Below are 23,218 nucleotides of genomic sequence, written 5' to 3'. Positions count from 1 at the left end.
GTCTTCTTCTCTTCTGTGGTTCAACACCTCACAATATCTTTTCACATTTTTATAAGATGCATATTACTGTCCAATTAGAAATGAAAACCTCTGTGCCCTTTATGAGACTATTTATCCATCCATCCATTTTCTTCCGCTTATCCAGGGTCGGGTCGTGAGCCCAGACTTCCCTCCCCAGCCTCTTCTTCCAGCTCCTCCGGGAGAATCAAAGGCCAGCAGAGACATCGTCCCTCCAGCGTGTCCTATTTATTATAACTTATTAGACTCAACTGACTAAACATAATGAACAATTTTTGAGTTGATACTTTTCATTATTTCTTAGCTCTGGATTTATAAGCAAGAAACATTAAAAGAAACAAATATTTAATTTGTATCAACCTTTATGTAATCAGAGCTTTAAACTCAAATCTTACAAAATAAACAGACAAAACATTTTCATAAATTTATTTATTACAATAACATACGCAGATATTCAGCCAATGTTTGGGGAATCATGAAAAAATATTCCTATAATTTATGTATATAAAAGATGAGGAGACAGTGAAGAAGACGATGTCAGGAGGAGGAAGAGGATCACTGGGAGATTCTGGGAAGCTGCATCCAAACCTGGAGCTGAGGCCTCTCCTCCTAAGAGCCGCCTGTATGAAACAATAAAAAATATATTTTAAAAAAGTTCACACTTCACATAAGAAGCCAATCGAAGGGAAGAATATATTTCACACACATAAATAATATGAATTTACAAACTAGAAAAAGATCAGAGGAAGGGAATATTAATAACTGGTACTGGATGATGTCAATGATTAGAAGATACTAACATCTTCAGAAATATCGAACTCTGCAGAGAGGAATATTATATTTTGACACACGTATCAAACAGTATATATGCAAACACATTAAACTCTTCATGTCACACTTTGAGACGCTACGATCAGATATCAAGCAGCAGAATAGACAAGGTGACTTGTCCAGACCGCGGTTAGCGGGGTAAACACACTCCACCCGGCCGCTGAGCCTGGAGCCGCCTGGAACCGCCTGGAGCCGCCTGGAGCCGCCTGGAGCTGCCTGGAGCTGCCTGGCCCCGTTAGCGGAGCTACGCTGCTCCGAAAACTCCGGAGTATATTTCAAACCGTAAATTAAGCTATAAGGGCTACTTTCTAGTCTAAAAACATCTTAAAACAACTTTTTGTGACAAATTAATAGTGTACTTACTGTTTGTCGCTGCTGGAGGCGCAGTGCAATGGAAGCCATCTTGCTGGTCCAGAGACGAGACGGGTATGGCTGCGGTGGAAAGCCACTCCCCGGTGCTCTGGCCTTTCAAAATAAAAAACTTAACTAAAAACTCAGGCTAACCATTTTTCTCGGTGACCAGATGTCCGGTATTATTTGTTTCTCACAGGAGCTTTACTTAAACTGACTTGCGGCTGGCAGAAAATACTACAGTATATAGCCTGAAATGAACAAGCTTGTGTCCCTGCAGCCTGCATAATGTGTGTGATTCGGTCCCTGCGTCAGCCGGACAGAGAGAACTTCCGGGTCAGACCGCTTGCCAAAAATGAAATAATGAAAACCGAAATTGACAGCTCATTTTCTTTATTTTTGCAATTGCCGTTTTTCTAATTTTGTTTTAAAAACAAAAAAGAACACATGCTTGTTTGGTTTTTCTAATTTTATTTTGAAACAAAAAAAACAAAGAACGAACCATACACGGATTCAGAAGAGACTTGGATTTGTTTGTGTGAGAGTTGTCACGGAAGAGGCGGGGCATGGAAATCAGATTGCCCTGCGTTGTTACCACAGTGAAGTTAGCTTCAAGTTGGACATTGGATATCAGACAGTCTAAGAGTAGACCAACTCATTGGCTGCTCCGGCGGCCATCTTGGATGGGTCGTCCCTTCTACTTTGCTCAACCAAAACAAGAGAAGATGCCTCAGCACTGCGGGATTTTGTTGTTCTGATCTATGGATTATTGATGTGAGGCTCAACAGACAACATCTCACAAGTAAGATGGACATATTATTGTGTATATTCTGTGATTAGAATATTGCTTTACTGTATTTATGTCCACCGGTGAGATACCAGCTAATATTACCTACAGTGCTCGGTGTAATACGGGTTCAGCCGCTATGAAGGATAACTGAGATTCTGTAAATCTAAAATAATTAATTATTCTCTAACATTGATTGAGATTATCTGACACAAGAGCCTACATTAGAAATGAAACAATGTAACATATATTATAAAACATATTATGTGTTATAACATTCACCAGCAAAGTTTACACAGGTGGTAAAGACTATTATTTATATGTAATTCTTTCACTACTAAGATACATCCTAAATCTTCTGTTTTTGTTTTGAAAGTGTCATAAAGACACGATGTGAGGAAGAAGAGGGAGAATCTATAAAGAGAGAAGGATTCACTGCAGGATGAATCTCACATCGGATTTTGGACTCAATCTCAGCTGCTGAATCTCTGAAGCTAGAACTAGTCGGCTGAAACACACACACACACACACACACACACACACACACACACACACACACACACACACACACACACACACACACATATATAAACATGTATCCAATATATTATTCAGTATTAATCATTATTTATTTGTGTTTGTATAGTTTTATAAATATGTATTGATATTACTAAATAATTTATTAAATAAATTATGAACGGCTGTGTGCTTTGTAATCTGCTCATCATACATCAATATCAGAATATTCCATTCCTATTCTATTGTTATAGCCACTAAGCATATTTAAATATGCTGAACTATGTATTAAAAACACACTTAAATAATACACTTGTTCATAAATGTAGCTTTGATAGATGTTTGAATATGGTTTCCAGTAACAAAAAAGCGTGTTATGATCGATTAAATGCGCTGATACGTCATTGTGCTGCTAAACACATAACGCTGAGTGGAGTGGTGGACCGCTCCAAGATGGCCGCCCTAAATCTCATCAGCGACAATAGGCGAGAGCGGTCCATGAGGCGTCTATCCTTGCGCGGAACCTTCAAATATTTGTTATCCGTCGGATTAGTGAACTGTTGCACGGTGACAAACTTCCCATTCATCGTTTCCTCTGCACGTGTGAGACCAAACCAGGAGTTTACCTGGAGGAATTCTGCGGACGGTTTAGTTTTCAGGTAACAGTTATGTTTTCATGCGGACTGTTTTAGGCTGTGTTTCTAACTCTGCGTGTCCCGCAGTCTGTTCCACTCAGTGGGCTGTTCTACAGACCAAACATAGCGGCTTTTAACCAACAGGCTGGTTCCGTGGGTAAAAAACAGTTTTTAAAAGCTCTTGGCTCTTTTAGTAGTCTGTGGTGGAAATAAACAAGAAACCGTACCTGTTGTCCTCAGGTAAGCTCAGAAGTTATCTTATGTTTCTTGCTCATGTTTGTAGTTTGAAGTGTTTCTGGATTAAACTATTACCCGATAAAATATTCAATTATTAGCCTGATGAAATCATTAGACATTTGAGAATCTTCAGAAACATTTAGCTCATAATTCTGCTTTGGTTACTTCAAAACCTTTCCTCTCAGGAAGTAATGTTTTGTTGAGTTGGATGTTTTTTCGGCTCGCCGTGATGCTGAAACATCCCAGTTCATCTCGGTCGGCAGCAGACATGTAAAAACTGACTGGTTCTGTTCCCGTCTCAATACCATGTTTTGCTGGGCGATAAATTGGCCCAGAAGTTATCACAATAAACAATTTCATTTTGGTTTTGAGGCCACAAGTAATACAATGGTAATTTTCAAATATACAAAATAAATAAACAAACAGAAACAACAAATAAAAAGTGAATTATGAAGTTACTGTGATATAACGGCTGGTTGAGACCAAAGCATCACACTGAATACTTTTGTCATCCAAATTTTGGTAGAGAGACAAAATCAATAAATCATGCAAATGGAAAATGTAATTTATCATGTGATTAATTTATTTATTGTCAGTTGTGACAGACCTATATGCACCTTGACAAAACTATAACTCCAGCTGAATGAATGCATCTCCAGAACATCATACTGCCATGCTTTTGGTGTTATTTTGGGCTTGGTTTGTGGTGCATTTCCCCTTAAGTAACTTTCTCTATTCCTCCCAAACTGGAGCTTTGAGGTGTAAACTTTTCTGGCAGGCAGAATATTCTCACCATTGTTTTTCATCTGTCTCAGTTTAATCTGCCCATCAGGTTTAAACAGTTTTATGTTCTGGTTCATTGAGGAGTCTGACGAAAGGTATTAAAAACACTGGCAGCTAAATATGCTAGCAGGATTATTACCATCCACTCATATGTAACATTGAGATTTTTTGCACTGATTCTCACTCCAACTGCAACTGCTGTGAAACACTCTGAATAATGCTTTATTTAATGCATTTTCTGACCCATTTTCCCTCGGTGCAGCATGGAGAGCAGGATGGATGCGAAGGTAAAGAAACCGAAGAAGCACCAGCAGAAGCACAGCGGACCAAAGGCAGAGAAGAAGAAAGCCAAGAAACAGGAGGGATTGGTAGAAGAAGATGAGCGCAAACGTAACCCCAAAGCGTTTTCGGTTCAGTCTGCTGTCCGCATGGCCAAGACCTTCCACAGGTTCTTTTCCACTAATCGTCACAGTTGGTGTTTTCCAATAATAGTGTGCTAAAAGTTTGTTTCTCTCCAGGGCCCAAGACATAAAAACTAAAAAGCACCACGTCCCTGTGGTGGACCGAACCCCTCTGGAGCCTCCTCCAGTTGTGATTGTGGTGGTTGGACCCCCCAAGGTGGGAAAGAGTACCCTGATCCGCTGCCTGATCAAGAATTTCACCAGGCAGAAGCTTGGAGATATATGTGGACCTGTGACTATTGTGTCCGGTAGGTTTCAGCTTCAACTTTGACAGGAGCCACACAACATCACGAAGTAAAACATTTTATCATCTTCAGGTTTTATGTGTCAGGACATATTTTAAATCATGTAATTAAAAAATATAGATGTTTATTTAATCCCTTAGCCAGATGAGCTGTTGTCATGTGATCAGTTTAATGGTAGGAATAGTTATTGCATAAAATAAACATGAACTTTGTGCGTTCTTTAGGTAAGAAGCGTCGGCTGACGTTCATGGAGTGTAACAATGACATCAACATGATGATCGATCTGACTAAGGTGGCAGACCTGGTGAGTGTTCTATTCAGAGCTATTGGATGTAGTAACACTGGGGAGGTGAGCTGGTGTGAAGGCATTTCACATTTACAGAGGGGATGAAACCCAGACAGATCCAGCACATGAAGCTGGAACCAGATGTTAAGAGACACAACTTTCTTCTCTCTGTGTTGCATTAAATCAGTCAAAACCTTCCACTGTTTAGATCAGCTCAGATCAACTCAATGATTTGTGTTTGCTAAATGCTACAATATTGAATAGATGTAGGAATTCATTTATTCAAAGTCACAAGGTAACATCCAGTAAACTTAATGTGCCGTTTTGGGAAAGAACAGATAATGTGACTGAATGCTTCTAATTCTAGTGGTGGGACACATTTAACACTTTGAGTTAAATAATAGAATTTTAATCAAAAGCTGTATATTGAAAAAATAAGCCACATTTTTTATTCAAAACCTCTTTTTATTGCTAGATTATTGAAAAAAATAGAAAAATGAGATAAACGACACATTAAAGTAATCATAGAGTCTCCTATTGTTGAATTTAAAGGCAACACCTAAAACAACTTTCATGTGTGAAAAAATCCAGAAAAACCAGCCCAGATATCAGAGAGCTGTGGACTTCCAGCAGTCCGGTTTGCTCTTTTGGGTCCAATTTCTTGATACCAGAAGGTTCCATTCTCATTTACTCATCGTTGGATCCTTCCTCCCCAGAAACCTTGGAGTCATCGTTGCTTCCTGAACTATCTCACTCAAATAAATATGGCTGCAAAATAAGCCATAGTCTCTTCAGTAGGACCAGCTCCCTCTTCTTCACACTACATCTAACTCCTTCCTCTTAAACTGCAGATAAATTGCTCAAATCTTCACTGAAATCCTCACAACTTCCTCCACTTCTATGTATTCAGCCTCAGTTGTTTATGGTTTGACCTGCTCTGATTACATTTGGTCACAAGATGGCGCTGTTGTTGACTTGGTTACGACAGACGAAAACATTCTCTGCATTTATAGTATTCTGTGAGAAATATTTATCATTTATTCTTTTTGTGTTCACAGAATAAAAGCACAGTCATTCATCTTTAATTCATGTTATATGCTTTATCTGGTCAGTGACCCTAATGTAAATATACTGCTCAAAAAAATAAAGGGAACACTTCAGTGTTCACTTAAATGTTAAAGTGTTCCCTTTATTTTTTTGAGCAGTGTATTTGGTTTCAGCTGTTCTTACATTGTTGTTGGTCTGGAACAGTTGAACATATTAAAAAACAGAGTGAGTGAAGCAGCTTCTTTCTGTCTGCAGGTGTTGATGCTAATTGATGCTAGCTTCGGCTTTGAGATGGAGACCTTTGAGTTTCTCAACATTTGTCAGGTTCATGGTTTCCCTCGTATAATGGGTGTCCTGACTCACTTGGATTCATTCAAGAACAACAAGTCACTCAGGAAGACGAAGAAAACCCTGAAGCACCGCTTCTGGACTGAAGTCTACCAGGTAGGTACACCATCAGATGTTTCTGGCTGGGCGGCTTCTCTGTCCAGATAGTGGAGCTCGGGACAGTGATGTAAGCTGGGTTTGGCTCCTGCAGGGGGCCAAGCTGTTCTACCTGTCTGGTATGGTCTACGGGGAGTACCAGACCCAGGAGGTGAAGAACCTGGGCCGCTTCATCTCAGTCATGAAGTTTCGTCCTCTTGTGTGGCAGACGTCTCACCCCTATCTGCTGGTTGACCGGTGAGTGGGAGCTGTGGAAGCCTGGGAGTTTTTACTTGTGGGTGGCCAAATTTAATGACATTATTAATATTTCTGTTATTAACATAACACAAACTGACTGCTTTTGAGGTGCAGTAGGAGTGTGAATGTGTGCAGAAACTTAGTCTTTATCATCCCATTTTTTATTTGTAGTTATGTTTCTAGAACATAACAAAATTGCAGTGGTACCCTCACTGATCAATAAAATTCTAAAGTATATAAATATCTGTTGCTAAAGTCTCAATTAGTCTTTGCTTAGTGCAGCTGTGTGTGTGTGTGTGTGTGTGTGTGTGTGTGTGTGTGTGTGCGTGTGCGTGTGCGTGTGCGTGTGCGTGTGTGTGTGTGTGTGTGTGCGCGCGCGCGCATCTGCAGAGAGGATGAAGTTGGACAGATTTCACAGCTTGTTGGAAAAACTGTTAGTCCCATGGTTAATGATTCTATTGGATCATTGTCAGGGTTAGAGTATGGATGATATGGTTAATTATGATATTTTGTTGTGTTCATTGCGATTGATGATGAAAAGCATTTGAAAATCCATTTCTTCTTTTTGGCAGTAGCCTGTATGGCTGTGTATACTTCTGAAAACTATTAAGAATCAAGAGCAATTTGCTGGTTATTGAACCATCTACATCAGGACATTTGTTAAGTAGTGCAACTTTATCTCTATACTGCACACAGCAACTGAATTTAATCATATTTTAAAATCATTGGTATCTGTTTTTGCTCTCATGGAACCAACACTACTTTTAGTTTTGGGCGGAGACTCTGGCCACAAGAAGAGCTTCTCGTTTACATGAATCAAAATTCTTATAACATTACCATAATTACCCAGTTTGTGACACTGTAAGCCCATCTAAGTGGCTAAATACATTATTGCAAACCATAATTTTAAACAATCTAGTTCAGGGGTTCCCAAGTCCAGTCCTCAAGAGCTATCATCCTGTAACGTTTAGATGCATCTCTGCTTCAAAATGTCTGAATTTCCTCACCAGCATTCATTCAGCTCTGCAATAGGCTGGTAACGATCAGTTTATTCGATCCAGGTGTGTTTGAACAGAGATGCATCTAAAAGTTGCAGGATGATAGCTCTTGAGGACTGGACTTGGGAACCCCTGATCTAGTTTATTTGTGTAGCACATTTCGGCCACAAAGCAGTTCAAATATCATAAAAAAAATAAAAAGTTCTAAAATCAACATGCAGCCACCAATTTAGAAACCAGTAACAAACATTACATTTTGTCGAGTGCCATCATCAATACACATCGAATACGTTGGTCCATGTTTGATTCATTATTAATCAAAAGTAACTAACAGGGTTCTTAGTCTTGATTTAAAGGAATTCAGTGTTTCAGCCATTTTGCAGTTTTCTGCAAGTTTGTTTTAAATTTCTAAGTGTTATTCAGTTTTAATGCATCAAATTTAAAAAAAAATTTAATATCATGTTGCATCACCAAAAACATCAGAAAATATTTTCTGCAGAATTGCTCCCAATTCGGAGAGCAGAGAAAAAAGTGACAAAAACAAACAGAACAAGATCACTTGATGTTCCACATCATGGGCCCCAGCAGCCAGGACCCTATGATGTCACTTCCTCCATAAGGAGCAGCAAACAGTTCAGACTGAACTATTTGCACATGATTTCTACTGAGCTGGGATTTCTGGTTCTTTATCTTGAAGTTTATTAGGAAAGTCAAATGAACATCTGGGTTGTCTTTAATTTGTGTTTTGCTTTAATAACACATTACCTGAAGGCATCAATAATTAATCTTCTTGATGCTGGTTTTTATATTTCAGTTCTTCACAATTCTGGATTTTTTTTTTCAGTATGGAGGACTTAACGGACCCAGAGCAGGTCAGGACGGATCCTAAATGTGACCGGACGGTGTCTCTGTACGGCTTCCTGAGAGGGGCACATCTGAAAAACAAAGGCCAGGTCCACATCCCAGGTGCGCTCAGCAGAGCTGTGATGTGTTCAGGCCTGAAAACCTTCACACATTCATCCTGGGGGTCTGATCAGGCTGCCTAGGCTCAGAGTGTTTTACCAGTAAGCCATACTGGTGGGAATCTCTTTTCACTTTGATATTCACTTCTGATTGAATTATGATGCATGTCTCATATCAATGATGCAAAAGTCTGATAAAATGTGACATGGATGTTCAGACCGCAGATGCTTTGAGAATTATCAGATAAGAATCTGATTTAGTTCCACATATGGAACAGATCGTTCTGATGGGTGCGAAGGTCAGGCAAAGGTCATGTTTGCCTGCAGTGTGAATGGAGCCTAGCACACATAGTTCAATCTAAGTCAAGACTTTGCATCGGAAAGCTAACCTGCTGCTATAATGTGGTGTCTGAGGACAGGTGTAGGAGACTTCCAGGTGGGAGACGTGGGCTTCCTGTCCGACCCGTGTCCACTTCCTGACGCTCAGAAGAAGAGAGCTCTGAATGAGAAGGAGCGCCTGCTGTACGCCCCCATGGCGGGGGTCGGGGGGCTGGTTTATGACAAGGACGCCGTCTACATCGACCTGCCTGCCAGCCACGTCAACCAGCTGCAGGTACATTCTGCTTCATGAAAGGTCTGAGCATTTCATTATGACCACCTGGGCTCTGCTCACTGTCCTGTCTGCTGGGTGACAGGAGGAGGCGCGCCCCACCACGGAGCTGGTCCAGTCTCTCATTGACGCACATTCTACTCTGGACACCAAGATGGCTGCCAGTAAGGTGTCTCTGTTCACCGGCTCAGCCACTCTGGACCCGACACACATCAGCCAACACACCAGGTCTGTTCTCACATGGTGTACTGATGCATCTGTCTGCTTCATGTAAACTCTCTCACACATAAACACACACGCACACTCAGATACTTATCATTATAATGATGCTAATCAACTGTGTGTGTGTTAGGGAGAAGGAGATACTTGAGGAAAAATGTGTCTGGGATCTCACCACCAACAGAGAGCGAAGGAAGGTAATTTTCACCCAGGACGAGGAGGAGGATGTCGGCGAGGAAGATGATGGCGAAGGCAGTGACCAGGCTGATGATGAAGATGATGTTGAATGTGAAGAGACTGCAGCAGGTGGTGCTCCACCCCAGAAGAAGCAGAAGCTGGAGGCAGAGAGAGGAAGAACAGGAAGCTGTGCTGAGCTGCCAGCGTTCGCAGACAGCGAAGACGAGCTGGAGATGAGTGAAGAGGAAGAGGAGGCAGGAACACCTGGAGACTCTGGCCATAGTTCTGAAGAGAATGAAGAATCAGAGGATGAGCTTACTGATGATGATGATGATGATGGAGGTGAAGAGCTGGGCAAGCAGCACTCTGAAAGAGAGAGTGAGGAGGAGATGGAGGAGCAGGGTAAATATCCTGGGTCCTTCAGATCTGCTTCAGTTTCCTCCACATGTTCACTGTATTAATATGTTTCTCTTTGAGTCTTTAGATATCGAGTAGCTGAGAGAGTTTTCTTTACTGATTTATTTATTTTTTTATTTTAATAGCTGCTGTATACCAGTCAAAGCTGTTAGAAGGAGACCTGTAAAGGTTCTGACATGCTTCAGCTGAAGCCCAACAGTCCATGTTCAGTCACATAGATTCAGGACTGTTGTATTCACTCACACATTCATACTGGGCCCAGGCCACCAGGGACCTCCCCTCCCTCACTCCATCCTCCTGATTGACCCGGTTCTACCAATGGGATCGGCCACTGACCTGCAGGGACTTTGTATTTTCTCTTCATGCTTTAACTCTCGGTTCACACCCACAGGGGCTCTCAGATGGAAGGAGGGTCTGCAGCAGAAAGCAGCGGAGGCGTTCCTACGGCAACAAGAAGCTGCCCCAAATCTGAGAAAACTTGTTTATGGTTCAGGTACGCAGTCTGGTTTCACTTCTTCAGATAATAAATCCGTAGATTTATGATTGAGCCTTTGTGACTCATTTATGAACATCTATTAGGCCGTGGCAGTAAATCAATAACAACATATATCACCATAAGCATGTGGTCAATAGATAATGCATATTCAGTAATTTCACTGAACTCTGACCTCTGCACCACATTCTGGAGGATGGAAGCAGAGGAAGAGCTTTAGCTGCTCCACCCCTCACAGCCAGCTAAGCAGCTAAGTGTTACCTAGCAACAACCTGTTGAGTAACTTGCTCAGCAGCAGTTTCAGGTTTCACTGCCGTGTTTCAAAGCTGGTAATAAAAAAACAAAAAAATAAAAACAATAATGAGGAGAGAAAATTGTGGATAAAACGGGAATGGTCACGCCACCAGTTTGGCAATATTTTGGATATTTAAAACAAAAATAAGTAATCATTTCATCATATGAAATGTTTATATTGTGATATGTTTTCTAACATCTACAGTGGGGAGAACAAGTATTTGATACACTGTTGATTTTTCAGGTTTTCCCACTTGCAAAGCTTGTAGATGACTGTAATTTCTATCATAGGTACTCTTCAACTGTGAGTGATGGAATATAAAACAAAAATCCAGAAAAATACAATGTATGATTTTTAAGTAATTAATTTCCATTTTATTGTGTGAAATGAGTATTTGATCATCTATCAACCAGTTAGAATTTCGTCTCTCACAGACATGTTGGTTCTTCTTTCAGAAGCCTTCCTGTTCTCCACTCATTACCTGTATTAACTGCACCTGTTTGAACTCGTTACCTGTATCAAAGACACCTGTCCACACACTCAATCAATCAGACTCCAGCATCTCCACAATGCCCAAGACCAGAGAGCTGTAAGGACATCAGGGATAAAATTGTAGACCTGCACCAGGCTGGGATGGGCTACAGGACAATAGGCAAGCAGCTTGGTGAGAAGGCAACAACAGCTGGTGCAATTATTAGAAAATGGAAGAAATGCAAAATAATGGAAAATGTCCCTCGGTCTGGGGCGCCATGCAAGATCTCACCTCGTGGAGCATCATTGATCTTGAGGAAGGTGAGGAATGAGCCCAGAACTACACAGCAGGACCTGGTCAATGACCTGAATAGAGCTGGGACCACAGTTTCAAAGAAAACAATCAGTAACTCTCTACGCCGTCAAGGATTAAAATCCTGCAGTGCACGCAAGGTGCCCTTCCTCAAGCCAACGCATGTCAAAGCCCGTCTGATGTTTGCAAATGACCATCTGAATGGGAGAAGATCATGTGGTCTGATGAGACAAACATAGAACTTTTTGGTCTAAACTCCACTCGTCATGTTTGGAAGAAGAAGAATGATGAGTACAACCCCAAGAACACCATCCCAACCGTGAAGCATGGCGGTGGAAACATCATTCTTTGGGGATGCTTTTCTGCAAAGGGTACAGGACGACTGCACCATATTGTGGGAAGGATGGATGGGGCCATGTATCGTGAGATTTTGGCCAACCACCTCCTTCCCTCAGTAAGAGCACTGAAGATGGGTCGTGGCCGGGTCTTCCAGCATGATAACGACCCAAAACACACAGCCAGGGCAACTAAAGAGTGGCTCCGTAGGAAACATCTGAAGGTCCTGGAGTGGCCTAGCCAGTCTCCAGACCTGAATCCAATAGAAAATCTTTGGAGGGAGCTTAAAGTCCGTGTGGCCCAGCGACAGCCCCGAAACCTGATGGCTCTGGAGGAGATCTGTATGGAGGAGTGGGCCAAAATCCCTGCTGCAGTGTGTGCAAACCTGGTCAAGAGCTACAGGAAACGTCTCATCTCTGTAATTGCAAACAAAGGTTTCTGTACCAAATATTAAGTTTCTTTTTTCTGGTGTATCAAATACTTACTTCACACAGTAAAATGGAAATTAATTATTTAAAAATCATACATTGTGTTTTTCTGGATTTTTTCTTTAGATTCCATCACTCACAGTTGAAGAGAACCTATGATAGAAATTACAGTCATCTACAAGCTTTGCAAGTGGGAAAACCTGAAAAATCAACAGTGTATCAAATACTTGTTCTCCCCACTGTATACAGTGAGGCTCTCTGAAGGATGTCTCAAACACACTGGCTTTGTTTTGCAGTTGTCGAGGTGACGGAATCAGAGGAAGAGGAGGAGGAACTGGGAGGGCTGTTCAGAGTCAGCCGACCTCAGAAAAGCAAAAAGCTCCAGGCGAACGCTCTGGACTGTTCCCGTTTCCACGCCGACACTGGCCACGACTGGGATGTCCAAGAGGTCTACTTCCACCTGATTTGTCCACACTGAGGCTGCTGAGCTGGTGGCCTACATAATGCAGCCATGTTGAGATGGAATGTTGTGTGTTTCAGGTGCTGGACTCCATCAGGGACTGCTTTGTTACGGGGAAGTGGGAGGAGGGCCAGGATGCAGCCACACTGCTGAAACAAGATGGTAGGAAGAGTTCAGCAACAGAAGATCGCTCTACTCTACATCATGCTCTTATTGGGGGGGCACTAATTTCCTTAATTTCAGGAGATTGGTGATTGGCTGGAAATTGCATGTAAAGCTGATCTTATTCACCGATCTTCCTCAACAGAAGTCTAAAACTTAATCGTAGTCCTCTATTGCTCTGATAGTCCCACCCAACAGTGTTTTTGGGTGTTTATCTCCGTAGTTCTTCCATTGTGTTCCTTTCTGCCCTGTGATTACTGTTGATATTATTCCCACAATATAGAAGATGAACTAATATGAGTGGTCTGTGTGCTTTGTTTAGAAGAGCTGTATGGGGACTTTGAAGATCTGGAGACGGGAGAAGTCCATGTGAGGCAGCCTCAGGTATGGGATGCAGCAGCACCAGATGTCACTGTTTGTGTTTGAAGAACCCAGTTTGTTTTCCTCCAGAGGCTTGCATGTCTTCACATTTTGAACATCTGTGTGATGTAATGTACCATCAGAACCAATGATGGAATCCAAAAACAAGACAGGAAAAAGAGTTTAATATAATTGTTATTCAGGAGGTGTATTTAACTGTCATGACGGACAGTAATATTACTATTATGTTTCATCCTTTGGAAAGATGCTGAGGTTCTTCAGCTTTTACTGCTGAAGAGCCAGAGGTCAGGTCTGGTCAGCTCTGTGACTGGTTCATGAGGGCTGCTGTCCATCTTCAACTAGAAATACTCATGATGGGACCAGCAGCTCAGGGTTTACTGGTGCAGATTGACCATCTCAACAGTTGTCCTAACGCACCGTGTGATCTGCAGGATACACAGGACGACGATGATGATGATGATGGGGATGAAGAGCCCCAGGTGAAGATGGATGATGAAGAGGTTCAAAAGAACAAACGTTTGGAGAAGAAACGCAGACTGAAGGAACGGTTCAACTCCGAGTATGATGACGGAGACTCCACATACTTTGACGACCTGAAGGAGGAGCTGCAGAAGCAGGCGGAGGTACAGGAACCAGTCTGACTGACTGGTTGCTGCTTCCAGTCTGACTGACTGGTTGCTGCTTCCAGTCTGACTGACTGGTTGCTGCTTCCAGTCTGACTGACTGGTTGCTGTCTGTCTTCCTGTTGACACCCAGCTGAACAGAGCGGCGTTTGGGGACATGGACGATGAGAGCAGGGTTCAGTATGAAGGCTTCCGACCTGGAATGTACATCCGGGTGGAAATTGGCTCTTTGCCGTGCGAGTTTGTGACAAACTTTGACGCCCATTATCCCATAATCCTTGGTGGGCTGGGCTCCAGCGAAGGCAACTTAGGATATCTCCAGGTATGTACACGCACTGTCAGCTGACAACATGCACCTTTAAAGCAGTGTGTATTATCTTTAGATGTTTCTAAACCGCCGAGTTCATGGTTGAAGTGTGTTGGATGGTGTTGCTTTCTGCAGCATGGACAATAAAGCATTCCCAATTAAGTGTGTGTGTGTGTGTGTGTGTGTGTGTGTGTGTGTGTGTGTGTGTGTGTGCCAGATGCGACTAAAGAAGCACAGATGGTACGAGCGGATCCTGAAGACAAAGGATCCTCTGATCTTCTCCTTGGGCTGGCGCCGCTTCCAGACCATCCCTCTGTTTCACATGGAAGATCACAACGGGCGCCACCGCCTGCTCAAGTACACGCCACAGCACATGCACTGTGGAGCCTCCATCTGGGGTGAGACGCTGCTCTGTGCAAAAGAAAGTTCAACTCACCATTGAAACTGATGACAGCTGGCTTCATTCAGATTTAATGGTCGCTCTGTTTTTCAGTGTATAGGTAGAAACTAAAATTGTCATCTGTTTTTATATGATAATAATGACGCATTCAATTGCAATTAATCACTCGGTTTAAATAATATTCAACATTCTGAACAGAAAACCCACATCATGCCATCACACTTCGAGCAGATGAATAGATGGAACAATTTCTCCAGTGAGAAAAATCGCTGACTGTGCAGGATTTCCTCCAGTGGCTTACAAGCCTGGCAGGCAGCAGACTTTACTTACCCCCTGTTATTGCGCAACACCTCCCTCCCCCTCTCTCTCTCTACTTCCCCCCCTCAGAGGGGGGAGATGTGCAGCCAGCTCTCCATCTAACGGGTAATTTGAGTTTTCTAAATCTGATAGGATTTTACCCTGTTCAGAACTGAGTAAACTCTGTTTAAGCTGGCATCGAGAAAGACTAGCCTGGTTTCTAACGACCTCCTTCCAGATGTCCCACCTTCTTCACCCTGTGAATTAGCCAGATTGAGCAGCCTGCAACCAACTAGCTTCACAGAGGTCACCTGTTAACGGTCGCTCTTTCTCTTTATTACAACTTGCACTTGTTACTGAACCAGGTTGGTTTTAGTGACTCGGGCGAGTCCCAAGGGTGTTTTAGTTTTGGCTAAAAGCAACCTATAAAACATTTCTACTTTTTCCTCCCAGAATCAAACTTCATAGCTATTTTACAACCATCAAAGAACTTTAAGGCGACTCATTAATTGAATGTCCACAACATCTTTTAGATTTTCTTAATGCTAATTATTTTATTAGTAAGGCAATTTTGCAAGGGTCAGTACAGCTTAATTCAGTAGCAGAAATAATCAAATAAGTAAAATCAATAATCTAGCCTATCTTTCCCTAATGCTGACACTGAGAACTAAAAAAGGGAAACTTTGAGAGAGACGGACAGAGTTTGGCATCTTGAACCCCAGAACTGGCCTGATGATGAAGAAGGTGTTGCAGCAGCAGGAGGTTCCCAGTACAGGAAGAGTACTGACTTAGAGCAGCAGGTCTCGGGCCTCAGGGTGACTTCCTCATGCGCGTAGCGGTCCTCAGCTTCTTGTCTTGCAGCTCTGTAGCTCCCTTCTCCTCGTCTCACGATCTTCCTGGTCCCACGGAAGGAACACACCAGTTCTTCCTCTTTGCCTTTGTTCTTTGCCTTTGTCTTTATCTTCATCTTTGCCTTGGTCTTTGTCTTTGGGGTCTGAACCCAGCTGTTGAGAGAAGTGCGATTTGAAGCCACATGTTGCGGGGCTAACGGGTTGGTCCCCATGTGCAGAACAGTCTTCGGCTCTGTGGCCCCGGCTCTTCTTCAGCTGCAGAGTTCTTTGTCCATCTCCGTCTTGGCTCGAAGCTGCCTGAAGGATCCAACCAAAGATTTCTCTGTTGCACCCACCTTATAAAGGGTTTATCCACCTTTTGGTGCGTTTGCATTGGCTAGCTTTGTTGCTGTGCCTCTCATTGGCTGACTGCTTGGACAGATGATCTCATATCCATCACCTTGGAGAAGTTATGTCCTGATGTCTGTTCTCTTTTCTTAGAAAAGTTGAAGTTTAGCAATAAGGCCTTGGTCATCTCCGCTCTCCTATCAGTTCCTCTTTCCCCCTGACCTTTCACCTTTCACCTACCATCTACCTCCAACACAACATCGGTGACCTTTAATTACAGTTACAACATTTTACACCATTTCAAGTTCAATGTCAAAATCACATTTATAACCTTTTAGTTTCTCTGATTTAACATTCATTTATAATGTTATAATAACCATAACTTATTAGTTACTCTTATTATAATCATAATGTGAGTTATTACAGACATTTCTGAAAAGAAACCAAGAATATCCATTATTCTAATTATCTGATATCATGTTACAGTTTCTTGTTTTACCTTTAAGTATTTCCACAAGTGTAAGAGTAAGTGTAAATATTCTTATAATCAAACCAACATCAAAACACTGGTTAAACCAATATTAATTATTGGCCCAATTATAAGTCATTAATTTAAGTATTTTATTCTGGGTTTTATCCAATTACTCAATGTTTAGATTTTATTCTTTAAAAACCTTTAATGCTTTAAAATAAGGAATGGTCTGAACTATTTTTATACTGATGCAAGATAGAAACTTCCCCTTTTCTTCAGGAAACCAGCTCTTCCTGTTTCATGACTCTCTTTCTGCCTGACTATGATTTTTTATGATTAAATAGAAAAGAGTAGAATTAAAGCAAAGTTTGCAGGACACAATAACAACACACACAACCAGATTCATTATAACCAGATTATTACCGTCTGACTCTACTGTTGGGTCTTGATGTCACCTGTGTAATTAATTTTAAATTAACTTTATTCATTATTATTAAGCTAAAATCTCCAGCATGGGGAAGTGGGATGAGCTCGACTTTTCTCGACACCCCCTGCCAGGCTAAGCTTTGCTTGTTTTTATTTTAAATATATATATATGTATATACCAGTGACCCCCGACTGTATGCGTATTTGCTGTGCTCCACTACACTGTGAACTTCACCAGCAGAGCTGAGGTGTTCCTGAAAGACTGCTTTATAGTTGGTGCATTGAACAGAATGCAAAGGGCGCACTAATCACTCGTGTGCTGTGGCAACTGCACCCCTGAAGTTCACCTTATTGTGGTTTGCATGTGCCGTCTTCCACTCAAACTGGATGATTTGGAAGGCATTGTTGCAGAGAAGCTTCACCTGTATTGGCATTTCTACTAACCCCTCATGTTTCTTCAGATAATACTGCACCACGGTAATTATCAAATTTAAAAGCCTCAGCATTTCCTCTGCTTGTGCAAGCTCAATGTGAACCACAAATAGCTGTGCTGTGAAAGGTGTGTGTTTGACACGCAGTAACAATGATACATCTGTGTGAACAAGGGACTGTGCAGGGAAGTGCAGTGTGCTCAATTAATTACTCAAAGTAGATTCTAAAGTTTGTAAGGAAACCCAGCAGATACAACCCAGGATAATTAAGATCTTACACGACAGGCTATATTTCAAGTGAATCTGAACTCTTTTAGAAGGTTTTCTATTTTTAAATATCCAAACATTGTGATTTTAAAAGTCCTTTTCTCTGGGTTTGTCTCTTCAAAGGTCCCATCACACCCCAGGGTTCTGGTTTCCTGGCTGTGCAGTCAGTGACTGGATCTAAGGTAAGACTGACTCCATGTTGATAAACTACAATCTGTTCTAGATTCTCAATATGACTGACAATCTCTATTTTCCAGGTTCAGGAAAAAAAATCTTGAAAATATGTTTTCATGTGTGCAGTTTTCATACTCCATTTTTTTGTTTTGTTTTTTTGTCTGCAGGCCAGTTTTCGTATCGCAGCCACAGGAGTCGTTCTGGATCTGGACAAGTCAGTGACTATAGTGAAGAAGCTCAAGCTGATTGGATATCCATTCAAGATCTTTAAGAATACCTGCTTTGTTAAAGTGGGAACATGTTTTGGGTATTTACACACACCATCTCACCGTTTCCTTGTAGCAGGTGTAATGTTGCTCTGTTGCTCAGGGAATGTTCAACACTGTGCTGGAGGTGGCCAAGTTTGAAGGAGCCTCAGTGCGAACCGTGTCGGGCATCAGGGGTCAGATCAAGAAGGCGCTGTCTTCACCTGCAGGAGCTTTCAGAGCCACATTTGAGGACCGACTGCTCATGAGTGGTGAGTGTTTCTATGGTGCACAGCTACTACTCATCTTCATCACTACTGTTTGGTTTAGAGACTCTGAGGAATCCTGGCTCTTCAGATTAGAAATGTTTGCACATCTCAAGTATGTATCAATTAACTGTGCTCTGAGGATCACACACACTTTCTACAAACAAAGTGTGTTTCTATTTGTAGAACAGCTGAAGTAAACTCTGAGTTTTCTTCAGCTGCAGTGAATTCACCCTGCTGCTGTGTCCTCCAGACAAATACATCCACAACATACCAGATCAGTGCTGCTGAGTGGAAAGGTCAGTGTGATGTGCACACTGTGTTTTGGTGTGTGTGTGCAGACATTGTGTTCCTGCGCTCCTGGTACCCAGTGTCAGTCCCTCAGCTCTACAACCCCGTTACCTCTCTGCTGCTCCCTGCTGGTCAGAAGGACAGCTGGTCAGGCATGAGGACCCTGGGGCAGCTCAAACATGACCTGGGCATCCGCAACAAACCCAACCCTGACTGTCTGTACAAGGTACAACACACATCCTGGCAGCCTTCTGAGCAGGTTGTCAAGGAGACGGAACATTTCATTCACTTAAACCTAGTCTGTCGCAGGGCTCCTCAGCTCCGGGTCTCGAGGGCCCGTGTCCTGCAACATATAGATGTGTCTCTGCTTCAAAACACCTGAGTAATATACAGTCATTAGCAGGACTTGACTGATTACTGAGGAGCGGATTCAGGGTTGTTGGACCAGGGACTCATCTCAAGGCTGCTGGACACAGGCCCTCACCTCAAGTCCTGGATTGAAGACACTGGTTTTCCCATGACCCAAAATGTGCCTTCAAAATGTGGCTGTTATTCAGCAAGATGAGTTTTGAGGGAAGTGCGTCTTTCCAGTCATGTACATGCTTTATGCTACAGTCGCATACACCAGTATGCAAGTTGCTTGGCAACCTATGGTTAAGTGCCTTCAAAATGTGACAAGAAGAAGCTGGAATCAAACCTGTAACCTTCTGATTGCAGAAGAACTGCTCTATCACTGATCCACAGTCAGTTCAGAATGGATAAACATTAATATTTAATTTTTGACACAAAAATGAAAATCTTACGATATTTTCCTACCTGGTACATCAGTAGACTCTGGTTGATTGGGGACCACAGCTGGTACAGTTCTCTTCCACAGGGTTTTCTGTGGAAGATATATATATATATATATATATATATATATATATATATGATAATATTTCCCTGATGTAGTGATTGGTTGTGAATCTCCATGTGGTTCCGTTCCAGCCGGTGGTCCGAGCTCCACGCCGCTTCAATCCCCTGCATATTCCCAAGGAGCTTCAGAAGGCCCTCCCCTTCAAGAGCAAACCCAAACAGCAGCAGCCCAAAGGAAAGACCCCCAGGGACCTCCAGAGGCCCAGCGTGATCCGAGAGCCGCATGAGAGGAAGGTGAGCACAACCGGACTGGATCGAAAAGGATTTCCTCAAATTTATCTGTTACTTCAACTTCATTTAAGCTCCACATTATTGTATTTATAAATACAAATCTGTTTTTATGTGAACTTTGGTATCTGACAATAAATGTCAGTGTACTTTGGCATCGTCTGGCCTTGTCTAGCAACGGGCTGGTTCCAACCTGTACTGTTCAGAAGCATCAATGCTACAGAATAAGATGGTAACACTTTATTTGAAGGGGTGTACATAAGACTGACATGACACTGTCATAAACATGTCATAACACCTGTCATGAACATAAAGAAGTCTTTATGAATGTTTATGACAGTTGTCATGAAGTGTCATTTGGTAAATAATGACACTTTAATGCAAAGTTGGCATTTTTAATGGACTTTCAAGACAATTTTGCATTAAAAGTGTCATGATTTACCAAATGACACTTCATGACAACATTCATAAAGACTCCTTCATGTTTATGACAGTGTCATGTCAGTCTTATGTACACCCCTTCAAAGAAAGCGTTACCAATAAGACTTGTAATAATGCATATTATAATGAATATGGCAAAAAGCATATTGCCTGGCATTTATTTATTACAAGATTCAAGTGAGAAATCTTATTTCAGTGAAGATATAAGGAGGGAATGCTAAGCTAATATTATAAGCTGTGTAATTAATTGACATGGCAAATATTTTATCGTATAATTTCATTTGGTATAGTGTAATATAAATGGCATAAGAGAGAAACAATAGAAATTTGTAGAGTCTACAGGTTAACCATGGTAATGCTTGTTGATGACGTAACCAGCCGCATTGAAACGGAGCGAGGGGGAAGCAGCGTGGCTGAGAGCACAAAGAAAGGGCTTGTTAAAAGGCAGGTCAAAAACATCAGTTATCTGGTTCAGGTTTAACCACCGTTGGTCTGAGGGAGACTCTCAGGAGGAATGTGGTTAAAAAAAGTGAGGGTTAAAAGCGAGGGCGACGTCAGTGAGATGTAAACACATGTGTGTCTGCGCGGATTCAGTCTATGTACATGTTTCTCGGCTATACAGTGGTTAAGCGGTTCAGCGTGTATCGCAGATGTTTGCTATTGCGACGGAAAATGACCTCAGGAGTGAAGCACATCAAAATGCATCAACACATCAAATCTAATATGGTTCTGGTTCTGGTTCTGTTCTCGCTGTTGGACCACTGCTACTCGCTACTGGTGATAATATTTCACAGACGTAGTGCCGTTCAACCTCCACCTGCAGTGAACTCTCACACAAGCATCTGTTTAAAGCTGCAGCATGTAACTTAAAAAAAATAAGGATTTTTCACATCTATTAAAAGTTTCACTACGTCCTAACATAAGACAGATGATGTCTGAAAAATAATCAATCTTCTCTGCCTCCTCCCTGTTCTTCAGAATTACTCCACTCGGTCAGAAACAGCCAATCAGAACCAGCATTAATCAGCCATGCTATCAGGACGTTTTGATTCAGTAACTCAGGATTGTTTATTTTGATGCAGCCTGCATTTGACTTTGAATGAATGAATGTCTCCTTTTTCACTTAACATTATTTGATGTAGGCAGTGTTGTGATATTTCCTTGACTCGTGAATAATTTATGGTACTGAGAGCCTTGCTGTTGAATTTTATTTTACTGATTGCAGGTTTTTCAGTTGTACTTTTGACTGAATAGCTGCTGTTGTCTGCAAATATTTTGTATTTTAATGTCTAAATTAGGTGAATTTTTTGCCAGGTCACATAGTAACATTTATACCTAAAGTGAAAAATTAAAAGCCTATCCAATGTGATCAGTGGTGATCTGCAGCAAAAAACCTGGTCAGCGCGTCCCTAACATGCATGGTTTTGCAAAGGGAGGAAGACAAAACCTCAAATATTCAGTTGACCCTTGCTGAAAGTGGGTTAATGACATTTCTCTTAAACAGGATTTTCAGTCTGTCTATAAAGTCTGAGTGGGCTCCACTGATATCAGCATTGGGTTATCTCTTTTCAAACAGGAGCCAGCTTATTGGCTTGTCCTCATGTTAAAAGATGACGGTTTCTTCTGGCCCTCTAGGTGGCAGCACTTCTCCATGCTCTGAGCACAGTCCACAATTACAAGAGGAAGAATGCCCACAAGGTGCAGCATGCCAAACACAAAGAGTTCCTCCAGCAAAAGGAGAAAGACGAGGAGGCTAAGCTGAAGAGGCAGAGGGAGGCTAAGAAGAAGCTGTACAGAGTGATGGGTCAGAAGGACCAGAAGAAGCAGCGCTCCAGCCTGAAGGGAGCGCCCAGCGACCTCTAGCTCCCTCACTGGACCTGCGTGTCTGAACTCTGGAGAACTATGACAGACTGTTTTTATGTCTCCCTGGAGACGCTTTTATTAAGTAAGACCTGGTGTGAGCTCAGATCTTGTTTAGGTCTGCACATTATGGTCTCTGGTTTCATGACAATACTACAACTTTGTTCTACAGTGGAATAAAGAAATGCAACATCAATAAGAAGCGTGGATTTTTGAGACCAGTGCACTTATAACCTATGCAAATAGATACTGATAGTTAAATCTTACATTTTTACTGTTTATGGTCAGATGATATAAATATCTGACCATGAACATTTAGAAATGGCTCAAAGTGAGCCACTACCAATCTAATGTTGGTAAGATCCTTGTTACAAACACAGAAGCTCTGCCATATAGCTTTTTATTTTTTATTTTATCATGGAACACAGTTTGGTGTAACAGCTGGGTGCTATGTGTAGAGCTCATTGCATCAGGGGCTTATCTTTAAAGCCACCATCTGAGATACTGATGGATACAGAAGGATACGACCTGTTTAAACAAAAGATTTCACCTTTTACAAACTACTCTCTGATTGGTTGGCTTCAGTGGCCTGATGAGGCTCTGCCCACTTTCTACATTACCTTGGCTGAGATAAAGTGACCTTAACATGAAATACAGTTTCACCAAAACGGGAACAAACTTTAGCTTCAATGGCTAGTGTTGTGACCGAACGCTTATGGTCAAAAATATTACTTCATATTTTATTTCTTCTTTGTCCTTATCACCATCGCCATTCTGTGACAGCTAGATCCTTGTAT

The 23,218-nt window shown here is 41.9% G+C and overlaps 1 protein-coding gene across 4 annotated transcripts; it reads left to right on the top strand.

Moving 5' to 3' along the window:
* Nucleotides 1-1,884: 1,884 nt before the first annotated feature.
* bms1 (BMS1 ribosome biogenesis factor) lies at nt 1,885-22,623 on the top strand. 4 transcript variants are annotated; one of them, XM_081600321.1, is made up of 23 exons: nt 1,885-2,002; nt 4,421-4,606; nt 4,677-4,867; nt 5,089-5,168; nt 6,453-6,641; nt 6,736-6,878; nt 8,721-8,842; nt 9,258-9,451; nt 9,534-9,676; nt 9,801-10,246; nt 10,653-10,754; nt 12,894-13,045; nt 13,138-13,219; nt 13,542-13,603; nt 14,032-14,223; nt 14,357-14,545; nt 14,748-14,928; nt 18,125-18,183; nt 18,343-18,465; nt 18,545-18,692; nt 19,028-19,203; nt 19,965-20,126; nt 22,197-22,623. In XM_081600321.1, exons 2-23 carry the CDS (start codon nt 4,422-4,424, stop codon nt 22,422-22,424), a joined length of 3,549 nt encoding a protein of 1,182 aa, XP_081456447.1. In that variant the 5' UTR covers nt 1,885-2,002; nt 4,421; the 3' UTR covers nt 22,425-22,623. The 4 variants fall into 4 exon arrangements, with proteins under 4 accessions (XP_081456447.1, XP_008436289.2, XP_008436290.1 ...); XM_008438067.3 differs by lacking the exon at nt 1,885-2,002 and adding an exon at nt 2,643-3,162 and having other exon boundaries at nt 9,852-10,246; XM_008438068.3 differs by lacking the exon at nt 1,885-2,002 and adding an exon at nt 2,644-3,378.
* Nucleotides 22,624-23,218: the final 595 nt, after the last annotated feature.

Source organism: Poecilia reticulata, chromosome 19, assembly GCF_904066995.2.
Source record: "Poecilia reticulata chromosome 19, P_reticulata-male-v2, whole genome shotgun sequence".
In the NCBI taxonomy this organism is placed as follows: Eukaryota; Metazoa; Chordata; class Actinopteri; order Cyprinodontiformes; family Poeciliidae; genus Poecilia; species Poecilia reticulata.
Note: the sequence above shows the minus strand (reverse complement) of the source record. Positions and strands in the feature narration are given on the sequence as shown.

What these genes read in the sequence shown, in the direction of transcription:
- bms1 (XM_008438066.3), top strand. Translation starts at nt 2,777, where the DNA reads ATGCTGAACTATGTATTAAAAACACACTTAAATAATACACTTGTTCAT. An exon ending in AGTCAGTGACTGGATCTAAG is followed by an intron (nt 18,184 to 18,342) that starts GTAAGACTGACT and finishes TTTTGTCTGCAG; the next exon opens with GCCAGTTTTCGTATCGCAGC. An exon ending in GAGAGCCGCATGAGAGGAAG is followed by an intron (nt 20,127 to 22,196) that starts GTGAGCACAACC and finishes CTGGCCCTCTAG; the next exon opens with GTGGCAGCACTTCTCCATGC.